The sequence below is a fragment of the Prinia subflava genome, chromosome 1, assembly GCF_021018805.1.
Source record: "Prinia subflava isolate CZ2003 ecotype Zambia chromosome 1, Cam_Psub_1.2, whole genome shotgun sequence".
In the NCBI taxonomy this organism is placed as follows: domain Eukaryota; kingdom Metazoa; phylum Chordata; class Aves; order Passeriformes; family Cisticolidae; genus Prinia; species Prinia subflava.
The window spans coordinates 83,258,333-83,276,347 of record NC_086247.1 but is presented as its reverse complement, the minus strand read 5'-3'; the positions used below and the strand labels follow the sequence as shown (position 1 = coordinate 83,276,347).

At 45.7% G+C, this 18,015-nt stretch overlaps 1 protein-coding gene across 1 annotated transcript in view; it reads right to left on the bottom strand.

The window, feature by feature from the left end:
- Positions 1-17,544, bottom strand: part of PHLPP1 (PH domain and leucine rich repeat protein phosphatase 1) — a 136,108-nt gene extending 118,564 nt beyond the window's left edge. Inside the window, exon 1 of the mRNA XM_063400800.1 lies at positions 16,053-17,544. Within this exon, the coding sequence (XP_063256870.1) occupies positions 16,053-17,403 (1,351 nt within the window). The 5' untranslated portion in view covers positions 17,404-17,544. The remainder of the gene's footprint in view (positions 1-16,052) is intronic.
- Positions 17,545-18,015: the final 471 nt, after the last annotated feature.

The following is an 18,015-nucleotide window of genomic DNA, read 5'->3' as shown; positions in this document are numbered from 1 at the left end:
GTATGTGAATGTTCTTAACAGACCACGATCCAGAACCAGTGACATCTGGGGAAAACTACTTCATTCACAAGACTTTTAATCTCATGAAAAGTAATTCAGACTGATCTCTAAAACTTGCAAGCTGGAGCATGGAAAGAGAAAAGGACAAAAATCACCTAAACGCTCACTGACAGAGTATAAGCACAATGTTTTTCCTTATAGAAACTACAAAGGGAAAGAATGAAATTCAAAAACCACATTGCAGTTTTGAGGAGAACAGGAAGCTGTCCTACAAAAACAGAGTTTCAAATTAAGTCTCACAGCAGGGCAATCTTTAAGTCCTACGCATGCCAGGATCCCAATAAAGGTGGAACCTTATAAAGGTGATTACTTACCTTTAAGGTAATCCAAGTTTAAAACATTATTTTTAAGGGTACATCGGCTTGCAGGTTTTATACCCCAGCATAAAAATGCATGCTTTGCTACATGCTATGAGCCAGACACACAAACTTCAGGCTCCCCACCTCCAATTCAGTTTCCAGATGAAACATGTTAGATGTAGCCCACCCTGCCCACATAAAAAGCTTTTAATCTATGGACTTTCTTGCCATTCAGGTACCAAATCATGTACATCCACTGTTCCATCAAGCACTTCTCTCTCCCTTTTGCAACAGACAATCCAGAGGCATGTAAACAAGCAAACACCAGGAGTCTGTACCACCCCAATTCTGTTTGCTTTGGTGAAAATGGCAACTTGCCCAAATCCCGCTATACTCATCCTAGATAGCTGCCTGCTTTCCTCAATGCCTCAGCTGTAGCAGCAGAAAACCCACACCAATATGTCACACTCCCTTTTCCAATGCCCTTTACATGTGTCAGTAATGTCTGTCACTGTGGTATTCTAGCTATAAAGATTAGACATCACAAATCAGAGATGTGAGACAGTTCCTGAGAAGTGAAATGAATGCTTGCTTGCAGAGCATTTTGTAGTTTTGACTACTAGCTTTGATTTAGTCATTGTTTTCTGAGTTATCTTTCACTTTCTTGTCCCCTCCCCCAAACCAAAGGAAAGCCACTGCTCCCAGCTTTCTTCTCACCAGGCAGCAACTACACTTCCTCATCCCCTCCTTGAGGGAGCATTAGTAACAGTCCACGGATGACAAACATACTGGCTAGAGCCTTAAAACTCAAATAGAAAAAGAATTACTTAACTTGAGCAAGTTAAATGTGAGAAGCCAGCTACCACATACCAGTATAAAGTTTTCCTCATCCAACTCAGCACTTCAGAATATCTAAGACTACGTGTATAGTAAAAGTACTAATCTATCCCTGTTCAGACAGATGTGAACATACCAAAGGATTCAGCTATCTTGGGGCTGTGGACTGTGAACTTCTCATGATTCTTTGCTGTTTCTCAAGAGCTGCCAAGTGTATAAACTGTTCCCATTATTTACTCACAGATTAACAGTTGGTAAATTGGTCCCAGGGAATTTCTGAAGAATTCTCCTTATAACCATTTCCCTTGCTTACAAAAAAAAAAGCCAACCACACAACGCCTTCCACCCCCAACCCCCCAACCCTGAATGAATGTGAGAACTTCCTGCACTCAGAACAGCATGAATAGACCTGGCAAGTAGTCAGGGAGATAGTACAGGCCCATGAATACTCTGAATTCAGCTTCTGTGCTGCCGCTAAATTAAAGGAATTCAGGAGCCTCACAAAGGCTTGGTTATTTAATTATATTATAAAATAAAAGGCTGAATCTATTAGACAGCATACGAAAGAAACCCTTTCCCCAGTGCCTGCGCAGAACAAGCAGCCCCAGTGACTCTGCCTAACCTTCTCCCTCTCCTCAGGGTGATGTCACCACCACACTGCTGCCAGACCCAGCAGAGCTGCCAATGGAGGCAGAGCACTGCTCTACCTGCAGGCAAGAGTCCTCACCAGCTACTCTGAGACAAGCCGTGCTTCTCCACCACATGGGGGTTTTTACCTTTGCTCTTCACTCACCACGAGACTCTTGACACTTGCAAGCAAGCTACAACTGTATTTATCTCTGTACCTTAAACCCCTAACTGCATGAACTCCTATGTCAGCATTCAAACCCTCTTTTCACTTCAAGTGCTTTCAGTAAAAACCAAAGCACACACGTTTCTAAGAGTAACAGCTACCAGTAAGCAGTGAGATGCAAAAGCTGTTTTTTCCCGATCGTGTGCTACCTTCCCCCCCTTTATAACCACCAAGGAACAAATGCACTCAGCAATTTGCCTTACAGGTCATTAGGAAACAAAGTCAGAGCAGCTTCCTCTAACTGAGGACTCTGTTGCTCATCAAATCTCTCAACAGCCTCACGTACACACAAGAAAATGAGTAGGGCGAGAATAGCACACAGAGGGAAAGATCAAAATGACCCAGAGCACCGTGCACTCATTTTTACAGTTCAGCTGGCCATGCTTGCAATTTAGGAATCCGGGCTGTACACGTGAGACAGCAGCACCTCACCCTTGTGCCTTGCCAGAAAGGTGACAGCCCTACATCTCATCAAATCACAGTGAAATGCTCATGGTAGTGGCCATGCCGGCATGACCTACTGAGACCTGCAACCAGCTACCACCATGCTTTTCACTACCAAGAAAGGAAGAAAATATTCCCATCCAAGACAGAGCTGCCAGGTGTGCCTGCCTGCAGACAGTCCCACAGGATGTATTCTCCTCAGCATCCGCTGCCAAAAGGACAACTAACTCCAGTGTGGAGAAGCAAACACACAAGAGAATCCAAAAAGACAGAACAGGATGTTTATGCATGAATGATAAGACAAGGTTTGTCTAATATTTCATTAGGAAAATAAGAGTATTGCACTACTTCCCTGCTACGTATGAAGACATCATTATAATCAGACATTTCCACTACAAAAAGGTTGGTGGGTTTCTAAAAATAAAAAGTGGGCATAAAAGACTTTAGGCCACAGCATTTATTTTGGTATGGACATCATCTACATTAGGTACAAAAGTCAGACATTAGTCTCCAACCATCTTTGGACAACTATATACTGCAAAGCAGTATAGTCATGTCTACAGAGAACAGTCCAAAGGATTTTCAACTGAGAACATGCTGTACATGAAAATTAGTGGACAGGAGCTGAAGTAAAACCTGAATGTGAAAAATGCAAAGAAAATGTGAAGGAAAATGCCAGTGCAACCAGAAATATATAGTGCCAAGGCACAATGGCCAAAGAACCTACTGAAGAGCATGTTAAATACCATCTCTAATTAAGGACCGCCAACGCACACAGCAACAGAACAAACTTGAACTAGCAATATCACATCTGGAAAGGCAATCCCCCAACTCCAAGTGCAACATGGTTAAGAATCTCACAGACTAAAGAACACATGGATGCAAGAACAGTTCAGCTCTACAAAAATTACAGCTGTTCTTGTGCTCACCAGTGAGAAGGACACACAGAATCTAGAATATTCTGAGTTGGAAGGGATCCACAAGGATCACTGTAGTCCAACTCCTAACCTGGCACACAACAGCCTCAAGAATCACACCATCTGTCTGAAAACATTGTCCAAACACTTCCTGAACTCTGGCAGGCCTGGTGCCATGACCACTTCCCTGGGGAGCCTATTCCAGTGTCCAACAACATTCTGGTGGTTTCCTAACATCCAGCCTAAACCTCTCCTGACATAGATTCATGCCAATTCCCTTGGGTCCTGTCACTGGTCACCAGAGGGAGATCAGTGCCTACCCCTCAACTTCTCCTTGGGTGGAAGCTATAGGCTGCAATCAGTCTCCCCCTCAGTCTCCTCCAGGCTGAAAAAACCAAGTTGACCTCAGATGCTCCTCATAAGGTTTCCCCTCTAGATCCTTCACCATCTTTGTAGCCCTCCTCTGGACTCTTTCCAATGGCTTGAAATCTTTCTTAATACTGCAGTGCAAAAAACTGCACACAATATTCAAGGTAAGGCAGCACCAGTACAGAGCAGGACAGTGCCCTCCCTCCACTGGCTGCTGGTGCTGCACACTACTTACTCATATTCTACTTGCCATTGACCAGGATCCCCAGATCCCTTTCTGTGAGGCTTCTCTCCAGCCTCTCATTCCCTAGGTTATGTGTGCAGACAGGGTTCCCACATTCCAGGTACAGAATCTGGCACTTGCCCCCACTGAAATTCACATGGTTGGTATGCAATCCTCTTCTGGACAGAAGTCTGAACACTGAGTTCCCAGGACCTGCCTAGCAGGAACCCTACTGTTTTCAGGGCTACAAGAGGAGACCAGACTTTCCCTGTACACTCCCTGTATACTCCCTAGCAGCACTTTCCTTCACAATTCAGAAAGGACATTGGTTGTTAACTGCACGTTTTATTTAATTTGTCTAGTTGATCATGCCTAGCTTAGCTGGTGACAGCAAACATGAGAGCAGTGCCAAATGCTGAATCTCCTCCATGTGCGCTGTACACATTCCTAAAAAGCAGAAGCTTTAAGGCATTAAATGTGGTGCATATAATACCAATGTTTACAAGTCAGTCTAATGCTAAAGAATCAGTAAACCAAATTTTAGGTTCAAAGGCTGTAACAGCATGAACTTTTTCTATCATCAGCCATAATTCTTACTACATAAAATCAGCCTTTTTCCCTTTATTTCATAATCAGTTTACAAATATTTTTAACAGACAACCAAGGCCACAACCTTTGCCTTTTAAAATCCTACAGTTGGTAGAGATGCTCTGCTGGATGAAGATCATACATGTGATACAAGATTTTTTATTTGAACAAAAACCCTAAAAACTTTTCAAATGCTTATTCCTGTAATATAAAGGTACAGTGCACCTTAAACTGCTTTAAGTCTCTGTTCTTTTCATCTTTTTTGACTACACTGTTGCCTAATCCTACATTGTTGACATATACAGATAGCAATTTGTTAAATTTGTTACAGACATGTGCTGTGACTCTCTGGAGAGAATTTTACTTATTTTTGCAGCCCTGTGTTAGAACAAGCTAGAACAAATGCTCTTCTCCACAAATAATGCAGTGGTACTGTTTGATACACAGCCCTACAGATACAGGCACGGGAGAATGAGGAACACACAAAGAGGTCTGCTGATACACGTATATTGAAAAGAAACCCTTCAAAATCTTCAATAAGAAGACTCAAAATGTACAATATGGCTGAGTTGGTAAATGCAGCCAAGAATATCCAAAAACTTCCAGTAGAAAAAGGTGGGGGGAAGGGAGGAAGGACGAAAAGACAAAAAGGAAAAACAGAAAAAGAAGAAAAATAAAAGCACTTCAAAAAAAAGTCAAGTAGGGAGAAAAAAATGGGAAAAAAAATAAGGCAAAAGGGGTGAGAATATCTAGCTGCCTGTTCTGGGCTGAAAGTATCTACAGCTGATCTCTGCTGTGCAATCTGCTGACACCCTCAAGACAGTGCTGTTCACAACTAAGGTGACAAATCTGCATTCCCCATTTCCACAGTGGAAGTAGTATCAGTTATTTGGCAGAACTCAAAATACATCTCCTATTAACACGGAACTGAACCAGCATGAGGTGCTGAAACTGCTCACGCTCCAGTGGAGCACTGGAGCAAAGGATCACATCCCACCCAGTGTTGCAAATTAAACATCACATATACCTCGGGCCCTGGCAGACTGTTTTATCCAGAGAAACATTTACTCAGACACTCACAGAAGAATATGACCTAGTCTACTGCCGGCTACAAGCTGTCTTAATCTCTGTACTACAGTATCTAGTGGTACTGATCAATATATTTTCATTCCAGGTTTCAATTACAAGAAGCTGCACGTTGCAAAATAAACTAGGATCTTTTGTCACACAGATCAGAAAAGAAGCATTCTGAAGCATTTTTCTTACAAGAGACACATCCAATATGTAACTGGTAAAGCAAAATAAGTAAAATAATTTCATGTACTCTTCTTGTATTACCAGCAATTAAAGTTGTCACTTGATTAAGGAGATTAAAGAGACACACACCAAGCAGTGCTATAGTCTAATCTTAGCAGGGATGAATATACCGATGATACCACTGTTCTGGAAGTCATGAAATGGAAACACTTTCTCTATTTGATAGTCTGAAATGTATCACATTAATCTTCTTTTATTGACATGAAATATGAAGACTATAGGTTCTAATTTAATTGATATAGAGACAGGATATGTTTTTCATGCCATCAAACAAACCTGCCCACTCCCCACCATGAAAAACAAATAAATAAGAGATAAGACATATCCCCAGCACCTTCCCTAAGCTTGGACATTTCAAATATTTTCAGTCAGTCCTTTCTTTTATTAGCTAGGACACCCAAGACAAAAAGGTTAACTGCTTGCTCTGAAAGGATATAAACACAGGTCTACTTCTAAATAATCAATTTTTAATCCACACAACCATGCTTCTACCAAGACAGTGCATTAGAAGTCCTCAACTCAGGAATAATTTTGTATAATTACATACTGCACAGTTTTCAATGAACTCCTGTTGGTATTTCTGAAATATTAAATTGCATCTCCCACACATATATGATTAACTTATCTTTGAGACACATCCTGTTTGCAACCTGCAAACTATCATGCCTTAGTGTTTGTGGCCACGAAACGGTTCCAGAAGAACCCAAGAGCTCCTAGACTGTTAACTTCTGTTCATTAGACATGCTAGCCATCTTCCAGATGTTCCACCACTTCATTCTTAATACTTTGTCATTAACTTCTTTATTTCAACAGACAAGCTTTATAGCATGAAAGCAAACTGACGTAGATGCACAAAGTCAACAGTGACACACAGTAATTATGCCTGAGACAACCTAGTAAGCTTCATAAATAAGATGATTGCTCACTGATGTCCCCTAGAGGTCTGTCTGTCCCACTAAGTAACACACAGAACAAGGAAAAATGCCCTCCTCTATCGCTCCATAGTCCTGCACTTCAGTCACACAACCCCATGCAGAGCTACAGGCTGTGGGCAGAGGCTGGAAAGCACCAGGTGCAAAAGGACCTGCGGGTGCGGGTTGCTTTTTCCAGCCAACAAGTGACAGGACAAGAGGAAAGGGCATCAAGCTGCACCAGGTGAAACTCAAGCTGGACATCAGGAAGAATTTCTTCACTGAAAGGTGGTCAGGCATTGGAATAGCCTGCCCAGGAAGGTGGTGAAGTCACCATCCCTGGAAGCATTCAAGAAACAACAGGACATGGCACTTACTGTTCAGCTGGCATGGAGGTGTTCAATCAAAGGTTGGATTCAATGACCTTGGAGGTCTTTTATAACCTCAACAATCCTATGAATTTGAGTCAATAATCATAAAAGAATTCATGATAAGGAGTCACTGGTTTAGCTGACCAATCATCTAATAAGCAAGTAGACTGCATACACAGTCCTAGCTTTGCTTGTAGGACTCCAAGCACCAACGCAGTGTTCCCACTTACTATCCACTGTAAGAAAAAGGTTAGAGAGGATCTGGCAGTAAGACAAAGCAAATGCTTGAACGAGAACAACAAAACATCACTGTACACAATTCTGATCAGAAAACTCACTATCCACTTACAACTTTCAAGGCAGCTTTGAAACTGATGACAGCTGCTTAGACAGAGCTCCTCCATGGTGTATATAAAAGCAAAATTGTTGCTGGTAAGGACTTCCAAGCTTTTCTGTACCATTTATATTAGAGCCAATAATAGTTTGAACGAGGCATAGTTATTGTTTAAAGAAGCATGCCGTTTTTTCAAAGGAAAAGAGAATTACTCTCATCAACTGAAGGTGCCTGAATCACAGGTTTTGTTCTACCCTTAATGCTGCATCTACATTCTCTCCTCCCCAGAGCACACATTCAGAAAAGGAGTGGCCTGCTATTTATCTTAATTACAGGTCTTACTATCTCTTTCTCTTTGGACACAAAGCTTCGTAAATCGAACAAACAGGAAGAGAAATTGCATTCAGATTACATAATGAGTTTTATGCAAATTGCACCTACAGCCCAGGGTCCTGAACTTCAAAGGCATTCCAGCTCCTCGCTACCCCCTGGACCAAGGCCCACTGTTTTGTCTTTATTTAAATAAAGTTGGCATGGCATTTGGAGTGCTCAAAGATGAGAAGAACTGATTCAAGTGGCTATTATGGGGTTTTGAGAATTATGACCAGAATCCAGAGCCTAGTAAAAGTTGAAGATTCCTGTTGCCACTGCACAAGACCAAGAACAATTAATACCCTGCAGAGGGACAAATTTACCTCTGGCCCACAAAAACACGTTGAGTTAACCTCTAAAAATCTTGCCCACTTACATAATTTTCATGTTCCTTCTACCAAGAACTAAACTAGATAAAACTGGAGAGAAAATTTCCCTGAAACTCAGTATTTGCATCAATATGTAAATAGTTATTCTTAGCTGTCAAATCGAGGAACACACAGTTAGTTGAGCAATGAGTATTTTCAGCATCCCTCCAAATAAGTCAAAGCCAGCTGGAAGAAATTTTACTTCCCTATTGACAGAAAAAGCTTCAAAGAATAGTGTGCTACGTTGTGAAATTAAATGCCTTCACTCCAGGAGGTCTTTCTTCCTGATTTTACAGTTGTCATTTTTAAATGCCATGTCCTCCAAAGGACAATTTTTGCTCCCTAAATAGTGGGGGGATGGAGCAGGAAGGGGGGTACAAAACCCCCAAGAGATTATGTACCATTCCCATTCTTTCACATATTTAACCACATCCATGGGAGCAGAAAGTCTCAGCCATCAGACCCCAAGGTCAGGACTAGCTAGCTAGCTAACCAGGGAAGCAAAATTGTCCCTGGCTGGGGCAACTGGCATAAAGAACTTGGACTATCCACTAAATGACTTCATGTGACAGTGGCAGGGAGTACAGAGGGCCCTGGTGACCACATCCATAGTGAGTAACATACAAGACACCAAAGGGCCATTACTGAAAATGCCTTCTTTTAAAAACACCAAACACCCCAGTGGCTGTGCAAGCACAGGCACCACAGAAAACCAGTTCTACCATGCATTTCACCAACCTGAAATCCTGAATGGAACTTCAGCAAAACACAGTACTGTTATTCATTTAAAACCCACATACATCCCTCTGTGACGGTACAACAGCTGCTGCATTCCAAACAGCAAGTAATTTTTTTCCTTTATGTTAACAGTTTATCATATAGCACACATATGATAAAAAGCAAACTAAGAGTTAAATAAAATATATCATAAATAACTACACTTAAGTTTAAAATTCTCAGATACCTAAGGTGACTTCAGTATGTAACAGCAATCAGTGGGAAAATGTTCGATTCAAATTTGCCATGAGTTATTTTTAGAAAGTGGTATCTATGTTAAGATGCCACAGTGCATAAATGCCAGACTAACTGAAAAAAATAACTAATCTATAATGAATACAAATAAATAATGGTTATTTTCTAGTCAAAAATGTGCAGATCATTCTTACAAAAAAGGCAGCGCTACAGCTAATTCATCTGTCCAGAAAAGCTACTTAAGGACAAAAGTTACATGGAGAATAAAACATGGTGCTTTGGAATAAAGCACAAAACTGAAAAATCTAGAATTTTCACAGAAATTTTCTGCCATAAAATTTATAGACCTTAACTACCTCAAATCTATACACAACACTGACACTATCATGCAGGTGTAATTTTAACAGGTTTCCAATCTCTCGGATGATTTGCATAGAAATAAAGATATCATTGCTTGTTGTTTTTTTTTTTTAATGAGAACCATTGTCCTTGTGTGATGTTTCTTAAATATCCTGTGAAGGGCTTAGTGTTTCAGAATCCCTGTCTTAAGAGTTAAATATAGAAATAGTTAAGACACATTCATTTTTCGGTGAATTTAAAACTTTTTAGTTGTTTACGAAGGTCAGTTGCATTTCTCTTAAACATCTCAGAGGAATAAAAACTAAACTGAAATCACATGGCCAAGACAGTGAATTTTACAAACCTGAAGATATTTTGGTACATCCCACTCCACCCTTTTTACTTGGGTTAAGTTTCCCCACACAAACTGCAACTGAACTTGAAGCATCAAAACTATTCCATTTGAATACACAAACACTAAATATTTTACCAAAATACCCTCAAAGATAACTACAGCATTGAGTTCTCTGGGTTAAAGAATAGTTATTACAGAGCTACTCCAGACAAACAGCTTCCCAGAGTGCAAAACCTCATTTGAACACACAAGTTCTAACATTAAGCAATGAAACCGACCCAAGGGAAGCTGAAAACAAGCACACGAGAACTTTGATCTGAAGTAAAATGCCAGCGTGCCCCCTTCCACAAGCAGTGAAATAACAAAACACTGAACACCAAGTCAAACTATCTTTGCTTCTGTCTAAGGCAAATGAAAGGTCAGTTTTTGGCTTTTTTTCATTTTTTCCCTCCTAAACTAATATTCTAATAGCTTAAATAGATATTCATAATGATCACCCCTTAAAAGCAGAGGGAAATGAAGCTGTAAGCATGTGAGGGTTTCCTCCAAATTAGAAGGCTGAGTATAAGAAGTAGCAGTCTCCAGGATTTCCCTCTCTAAAACTTCTATTCTATGGAATTCTGTATGCATAAACTTTGCAAACTGACCTGCTCAGGCAGGTTATCTTATATGTGCCTCTTTTCTACAGGACCACTTAAATAACAAATAAATATCTCTTTATATTGTTCAATAAAGAGATGTTTTTTAACTATCAATGTAGGTTTTGATAGTTAAGCACACACCAGTTGCTGATGCTGGATTGAATTAAACCTGGTTTTTTTCACACTATTAAGCAGTACCTTTCCAAGAACCATGCAGTGCCCAAGATGCATAGCAGTCTGCCAGTGTCCTAACAGAACAGATGGGTGCTTTAATTAGAGAAGGGCTCTTAGGTATATCAACAACTCCATCATCAAGAGGATGTTTGTACAGTTTCAGAAAAAAATAAACGGGGTGAATAACTAGTAAAAATTGCAAGAGGGACAGTATCAAAATACATTAAAAGAAAAGAAAGGAAAAAGAATGCCATGTTCTGTGCTGCAGCACTGAAGAAACTCAGCTCCTGCATGTACCAAATTAGGTAGTACATATTTAGTATACATAGTAACTGCTATGTACATCACACTAAAATCTCCCGTATCGGTACTTAACACGTACTTAAGTTATGGATGCTAGCCAGGAGCACAACAGAATTTAAAAGTTGCAAAGACCACTGCACTTAACAGCTGTCACATACCAAAGCTCAGCTGCGGCTGCACCAGCATTCCAGCATTATCAGCACGGCTCCTCCTTCACAGGAGCCCAGAGCCCCCTGAAAGCTGCCTACCTCCCAAAGACCCCATTCCGACACGAGATAAGCAGGTGGAGCCAGCCAAAGGCAATGCAACCATTTTAAACCTTCCTGCAGAACAGAAATGCCATTACCTTGGGACCGGCATGGACCAAACCCAGACTTAAACTGCTATGTAGCTGAAATGTGAGTTTCCCAAAGAGGAAAATTTTAGGTATTACATCTCTCTGCAGGAGATGCCAACACATAAATGATTACAACGTAAAGAATGTTCATCTGAGTCACGTTAGGAAGAAAAAAAGAATCAGGATCATTGCAGCCCTAGGCAGAGGTTGTTTTTCCTTTCAGTTTCAGACAAGTTCACGGAGACCTCTCCTGTCTAATCACACCTGCAAAAAGACATCCATTCACTTTAATGTGGATTAATTACTTTCATGCTAAAGATATGAGATGTCAGAACTATATCAAGTTCCAAAGCAGCTCTTTAGTGCTCCAAAATCTGCTGTCCCACTCTCAATAATAAAAAGAGTGTCTCCAGCATGCTTCTCCCCCATAACAGCACTTAGTCACCTTAAATCAAGTTTATCAATGCATTAAATAGCTGAACGGAGTTATTCACCAAGTAGCACAACAAGCAGCCAGCAATTCAATACATTCCACAAAGCTTTGCATTGCCAGGCCTCTAGCACCTTCTAAACTAATCATCTAAAACCGTGTTTCCATCCATCTAGACGGAAGACTTGGTGTGAGCCCAACTACAAGGTGTACCTTTTTTAAAGAAGGCAAACAAATGCAATTGCTCCGAGCACTGCAACTGATCCTGACACAAGATCTTCCCCCTCTTTTCTTTACTGGACAGAACAACATCCCTTATAATGTACTTCAAGACGAAGCTAGATTCATTTTTCTTTTTCCCAGCTTTCCAAAAGGCCATGTGAGCCAAAAGGATCTCTTCCCAAATAACATCTGACAGCCAGATGCAAAATTAACACCCTTAATTACATCTGGCATTTCTTAGTATTCTGCCTGTAGGCAGTCACCTAGTGAAAAAGTGATGTATTTGATGACACCGGCAGGTGCAGAAGCCCTATGTCACATCAGGGGGCAGAGAATTTAACATGGCCAAGAGGCAGAATCAGAAACATCACCTTTCATCACTAAAACAAAAAAGCCTCAAACATCCATTGTACTGAATCAGTCTTCAAGACCAGGATCGTATTACTCATGCCCCTTGCCATGCAGAAGCTCCAGAACACAGCACTGCATATAACTCCATGCTTATTTTCAACCTAAAATGAATAAGCAGTTCTGCAGCTTTTAATGAGATTGTTGTATTAGTCTGTTTTTCCTTCTAGGTGCAAAGTAGCGGGACATCAAGGCCACCAGACAACAATTATTTTTACAAAGCAATAAGGAATACTACAACTTGTTTGCAAGAAGTCTTCTGGATCACAGCCACTCTTGAGGTTTCAGGAATAGTTTAGGAAGTCTGACCTAATTGGTCTCCCAGCGACAATATCGTGACTGTAATTGCACTATGGATTCATACACAGTTCCATAACTCAGTCACACAGTATCTCTGCAGAAAGCTATTTAACAGTGTCCTTTCAGAGATTAAGTATTTCAAACTTTGAGGATATTATCTTTTGTTAAAATAGATTTCAACAGAGAGAAAAACCGACATGCTTGACCAATTACTAATGCCCAGTTTTGCTCAAATTGATGTTACAGGAAGTGGGATCAGCCCCTTAAAGCTGTAAGGGATTTTGTTTTAGCAGTGGTGTTATCCATTTAATGCTCAAGAGTCAAGACACTGACGAAATCAACCACATTGGCACTGTTAAGGATGAAAATGAGAGGAGACACCAGAATAAATATGCACTAACCACATTCTGAAACAAACCAAGGCAATGTACAGGAAGCACTTTTACCTTCTTAGTGCCCCCTTTTGGTTTTGAGGGTTTTTAAAGACCAGATATTTCATTTACAGAATATTTGTGGATTGCTATTTACTAAGAAAACTGTTCTGTTGTAACAGAAAAATCTGATTCTCTGCAGTTCTCCTAGCAATAATTTTTTAATCTGTGTTTTCCAGATTCCACAACAGGAGAAATTACCAGCCTACACCAATCACTGCAACTATTTGCTATATTGTTTTATGTGGAATTTATAATGGTAAGTTTCAGTACAGTCATCTTCCAGTCTTAAAACAAACAAAAAAAACCCCACCAAAATCATCACTTTGCTCTCTTCTTTTCTCCCCACTCCATGGGGATTAGGTGAAAGAATTCCTTTTAGAAGCAATGCAATAAATCCAACCTAGGTTTATGCCATTTCACATCAGTACAAGACCAGTATCACCAGATCCTAGTGAGACAGCTTGCAGGAAATTACAGGGATAGAGATGCTAGTGGTTCTCTATCCATTGGGACAACCCAGGCCGCTTAAATCAACGAAGTCCTAGGCAAACAGGAAATCACTGTTTTAAAGCATTCCTTAAGGTATGATCCTGGAGGATCACTTATTAAAAAGGCATTTCTCCTAAGCAAAACACTTAACTTTGGGGCCAAAAAAATTGCTCCCCTTTCCAGTGTAATTTGGTGTGTATTCTTTTTAAGTGTCTCTCCTTCCCTCCCTTTCATCTTCGGGTTGTGTGTGTATAAAATAAGGAAGCAGAGATAACTTGCCAAGACAGTTACATAAAATCAGTACGATTACATGTCAGTAATATTTTCTTAGCTGTTTTTGGCTGGTCTGGTACCTTCGATGCCGCAACCTTTCTGTTACAAGCACCTGATCACAGGTGTTTTAGATGTTGATCACAGATCCCCTCAAAGAGATAAGGATTTCAAAAAACGCTGCACTTTTGAAGTACGGAGGCATACTTGTTAGCATATGAACTTGCATAAGAAATTTGCATTAATTTAATCCTATGTACGCTCACAGAAATACCTTTCCATCCAGTAGTTTTGTACAAGGAAGTCTAAAATGTACGAGCTATGTTAGCAGTCAAGTTGAGACACTGAAATAAAACAGAGTTGCAACATCCTCATTTAGCATGTATAATTAATCATTTAATGCATTAAAACTACATGCAAACAGGCTTAACTGTGTGTAAGGCTTCACTGTTTCCTGATTGTGTTTGCTTTAGAACGCATCCTGTTAGAAAAGGAGGCACACAGATGTCCCAATTTAAAACACTAGTGTGCATCCCCATTAAATGCTGGGGTGGGACTGGAAAGAAAGGAAGCGACATCCCTCCCAGCATCACCTGCTGACTTCTATCCTCAAGAGCAGGCAGAGAAACACAAAAGAGCGCAATCACCATGTGAAAAAAAAGTATTTTAAGCTACTTTCTAACCCCAAATGCATCTAACCTATTTCTGTCAATTCCTTTAACAAATACTACTTTTGCACTCGTTAACCCAGGGTCATTGTACAATCAGAAAAATCCGAAGAAAAGCTGAATTGACCACTTGCCACCACTCCCACATTCTCTTCTGAATAAAGAAGGGCACTTATCCAGCCTACTGTTCTCCTTCCCAACCTACCATTACCGACTCCATTTGACATTCAGCAGAACTCACTCTAGAAAAGAATCTCTGTATTTTTCAGAGTTAAAGCACTGAATTCTCACGGTTCATTGAAGGACCATTCTGCTCAGCCAACCCCGCTGAGGATGGATGGCATGTGCTACTTTGCTAGCGTGACCTCATCTCAGGATATTTACCTGTTCCACAGAAAAACTTACAAGGTATTTGAATGCATACTTGGACATTAAACAATGCCTTCTTTTTGAAGACATGGACGGGATAGTTAAAACCCAAAAAATTCCGAGATTACAGTAAGTCATTTACACAAACCAACTCAACTGACACACAAGGTATTTTTAAACCTCCCTAAAACTGCAGAAGGTTGCATAATTACAACGTGGGAGCTAACTTTTCCACCCAAGACTCTCCAAATTCTGGACTGTATAACAGCAAAGCTGCATTATAAAGCTTCTCCCTTTTCACTATAAAAGTTTCGACCACCCCGCTTCCAAAGGCCGTGACCTGTGCTTCCCCTACTTCTCTCGCTTACTGCCCCCAGTCTCTCAGTGAAGTCCCACCACTCTAACGGGGAAAACTGACGCCAGCACCGCGGAAAGCCAAGCGCACGATTTTGTTTGCAGGAATGCCCTGTACAAGGAGCAAGAACTGCGCGGGGCTTCCCCCACTTGGGAGCGAGCCGGCCGTGCCCGCGGCTCACTAAACCGTGAGCGAGCTGCCGGCATCTCGCAAACATTCGGAAAACAGCCTTCGACCTCCCGTGCCCGGCAGCGGCACCGATGCAATTCCTCGTCACCAGGGAAAGCAGTAGTAGATTAAGGCTGATTTAACCTCGGACACCCAGTGTCGCTGCTGGGAACGGGAAAACAACACAAGCGCGACCTCCATTAGCGAGGCGCTGAAGGAAGGGGAGGCTGCCCCGGGCACAGCGCTGGAGCAGCCTGAGCGCCGCTGACACCGCGGCTTCTCCCGGTAGCCGGCTCGGGGCAGCGCTTCCCGCCGCCGCCGCCGGGGACCTCCCGGCACGGTCCCTCCCCGCCGCGGAGACACCCGCGGGCCGCCTCCCCCGTGACAGGGGACAGCCCCGGGCCACCCTCCCCGTGACAGGGGACAGCCCGGCGGAGGAGCAGCGCCCAGCCGCCCGCACGCCCTCCGCTCACCCCAGCGCTCGCCGCGGCAACAGCCGGGGCGGTGGGCGCGGCTCCCGCCCCCTCCCCACGGTCGCCCCCCGGCCCCGCTCACCGGCGTAGAAGCGGATGAGGCAGCCGGTCTCCGAGTCCATGCCCTCCTCCTGCACCCGCCACAGGTCCCGGAAGCCCAGCTGGGAGAGGTAGTCGTTCTGGATCTGCAGCGGCTTCTCGTGGGCCTCCAGCCGCCGGCTGGTCTCCCCGTGCAGCTGTACATACAGGGCGGGCGGCCCCGCTGGCTGCTCCCGCCCGCCGGCCGCGCCCGCCGGCACCCCCACTGCCCGCCCCGGGAGCAGCTCCCCCGGGCAGGGGGGGTCCCGACCCGGCCCCGCACCTGCTTCTTCCACCCCGTCGGGGGGCGCCGGCTCCACCTCCAGCTCGTCCGAAGAGGACGAGCCACCGCCGCCGCCGCTGCTGTAGGGGTCCAGCCGGTCGGAGACGCTCTCGGCGCTGGGGCTGAAGCTCTCGGTGTCGGAGCCGGTCGGCCCCAGCTCCCCCAGCAGGGAGGGGCAGGAGAGCGGCGGCCCCGCAAGGTACAGTTCGGCCGGCGGCGCCCCGGGGCTCAAGTCGGAGGGCGCCGGGCTCGGCCGGCCGCCGGCCAAGTCGCTCTCCTCGGCGCCGCTGCACAGCGGCAGGCGGTCGGGCCGCGCCGCTTCCCCGCAGCCTCCTCCCGACAGCCCGCTCCGCGGTCCCCGCCGGCTCCTGGGCTTCTCGTCCGGCTGCGGCCGCAGCCCCTCGGCCGCGGGCTCGGGCGGCGCCTCGGCGGGGCCCGCCGGCGGCTCGGGCGGGGGTTGCTGCGGCGGCGCGCCCGCCTTGCCCAGCACTCGCACCACGCTGCTGCCGCCCCGGTGGCCGAGCTGCTGCAGGCGGGCGGCCACCTCGGCCGCCGTGGTCTCCAGGGTGCAGAGCACCGGGCGCAGGTAGCAGTTAATGTGCCGCTCGTAGACGTGGACGCAGCCCCGCTGCAGGTCCCGCCGCACCCAGTCCCGCTCCGGGGGCTGCAGGGGCTGCAGCTGCCGGGGCGGCTTCAGCAGCAGCAGCGCCTTCCTGTCCAAGCTGCGGGTGCCCAGCGAGGGGGCCGGGGCGCCGCCGGCAGAAGGGGACGCGGTGGAGAGGTTCCTCTTCAACCTTCCCCGCCGCAGGAGCAGGGAGTTAGCGCTGCCGGCCCCGCCGGGGGCCGCCGGAGTCCCGCTGGCCGCCAGCGCCGCGGGAGGAGCGAAGCCGCCGGCTCCCCCTCGCCTCCGCCGCGGGCCGCCGGCTCCTTTGCCGTCCAGCTGCCCGCCGCCGCCCGACGGCTCCGCGCCGCTCTCCGCCTGACTCCTCCTGCCTGGGGAGCCGCTCTCCGGCTCTCCCCGCCCGCTTCCCGCCGCCGGGGCTTCTGCCGCTCGCTGCTGCGCGGGCTCCATCGCCCGCGGGGCCGGGGATGCCGCCGCCGCCGCCCTGCTGGGAGCGCCGCTCGCCGCGGCGCGGGGGGGGCCGAGCGGAGCGCGGCGCCGCGTCCCGGAGGTGGGGGGGGGGGGATTACGTAGCAGCCGCGGGAAGCATTCCGCCGGTGCCCGGCTCAGTCCCGCTGCCCGGCTGTCGCCAGCGCCATTAGGGAGGAGAGAGGCAGGCGAGGAGCGAGCGATCCCGCCGCCGTACGCCGCTCCCCGCGCGCGCGCGGCTCATGAATATTAACCAGCCCACGGGGAGCGAGGGAGGCTCGCGAGGGTGACGCCACCGCTCGCGCGGCGGGGCGGGGCCTCGCCGGTAAACACAGCGTGACTCCCAGCCGGCCCGGGCGGCGCGCGGGGGCCGCTGGGAGTTGTAGTCCCGCGGCGGCCGCGAGTCCCGGCAGTGCCGCGGCTTCCCGCGGGCCGCGCAGGCTCCGGGCCGGGAGCGCGGGCGGGAGGCCGCGGCACGGCGACAGTGGCACGGCGGCAGTGTCGCCGCTGTGCCGCGGCGGCCCGGGAGGTGTAGCGTGCCGTTGTCGCCCGTTCACGGCGCGGGGCTGAATCCACGTTAAAATTATTCCAGGA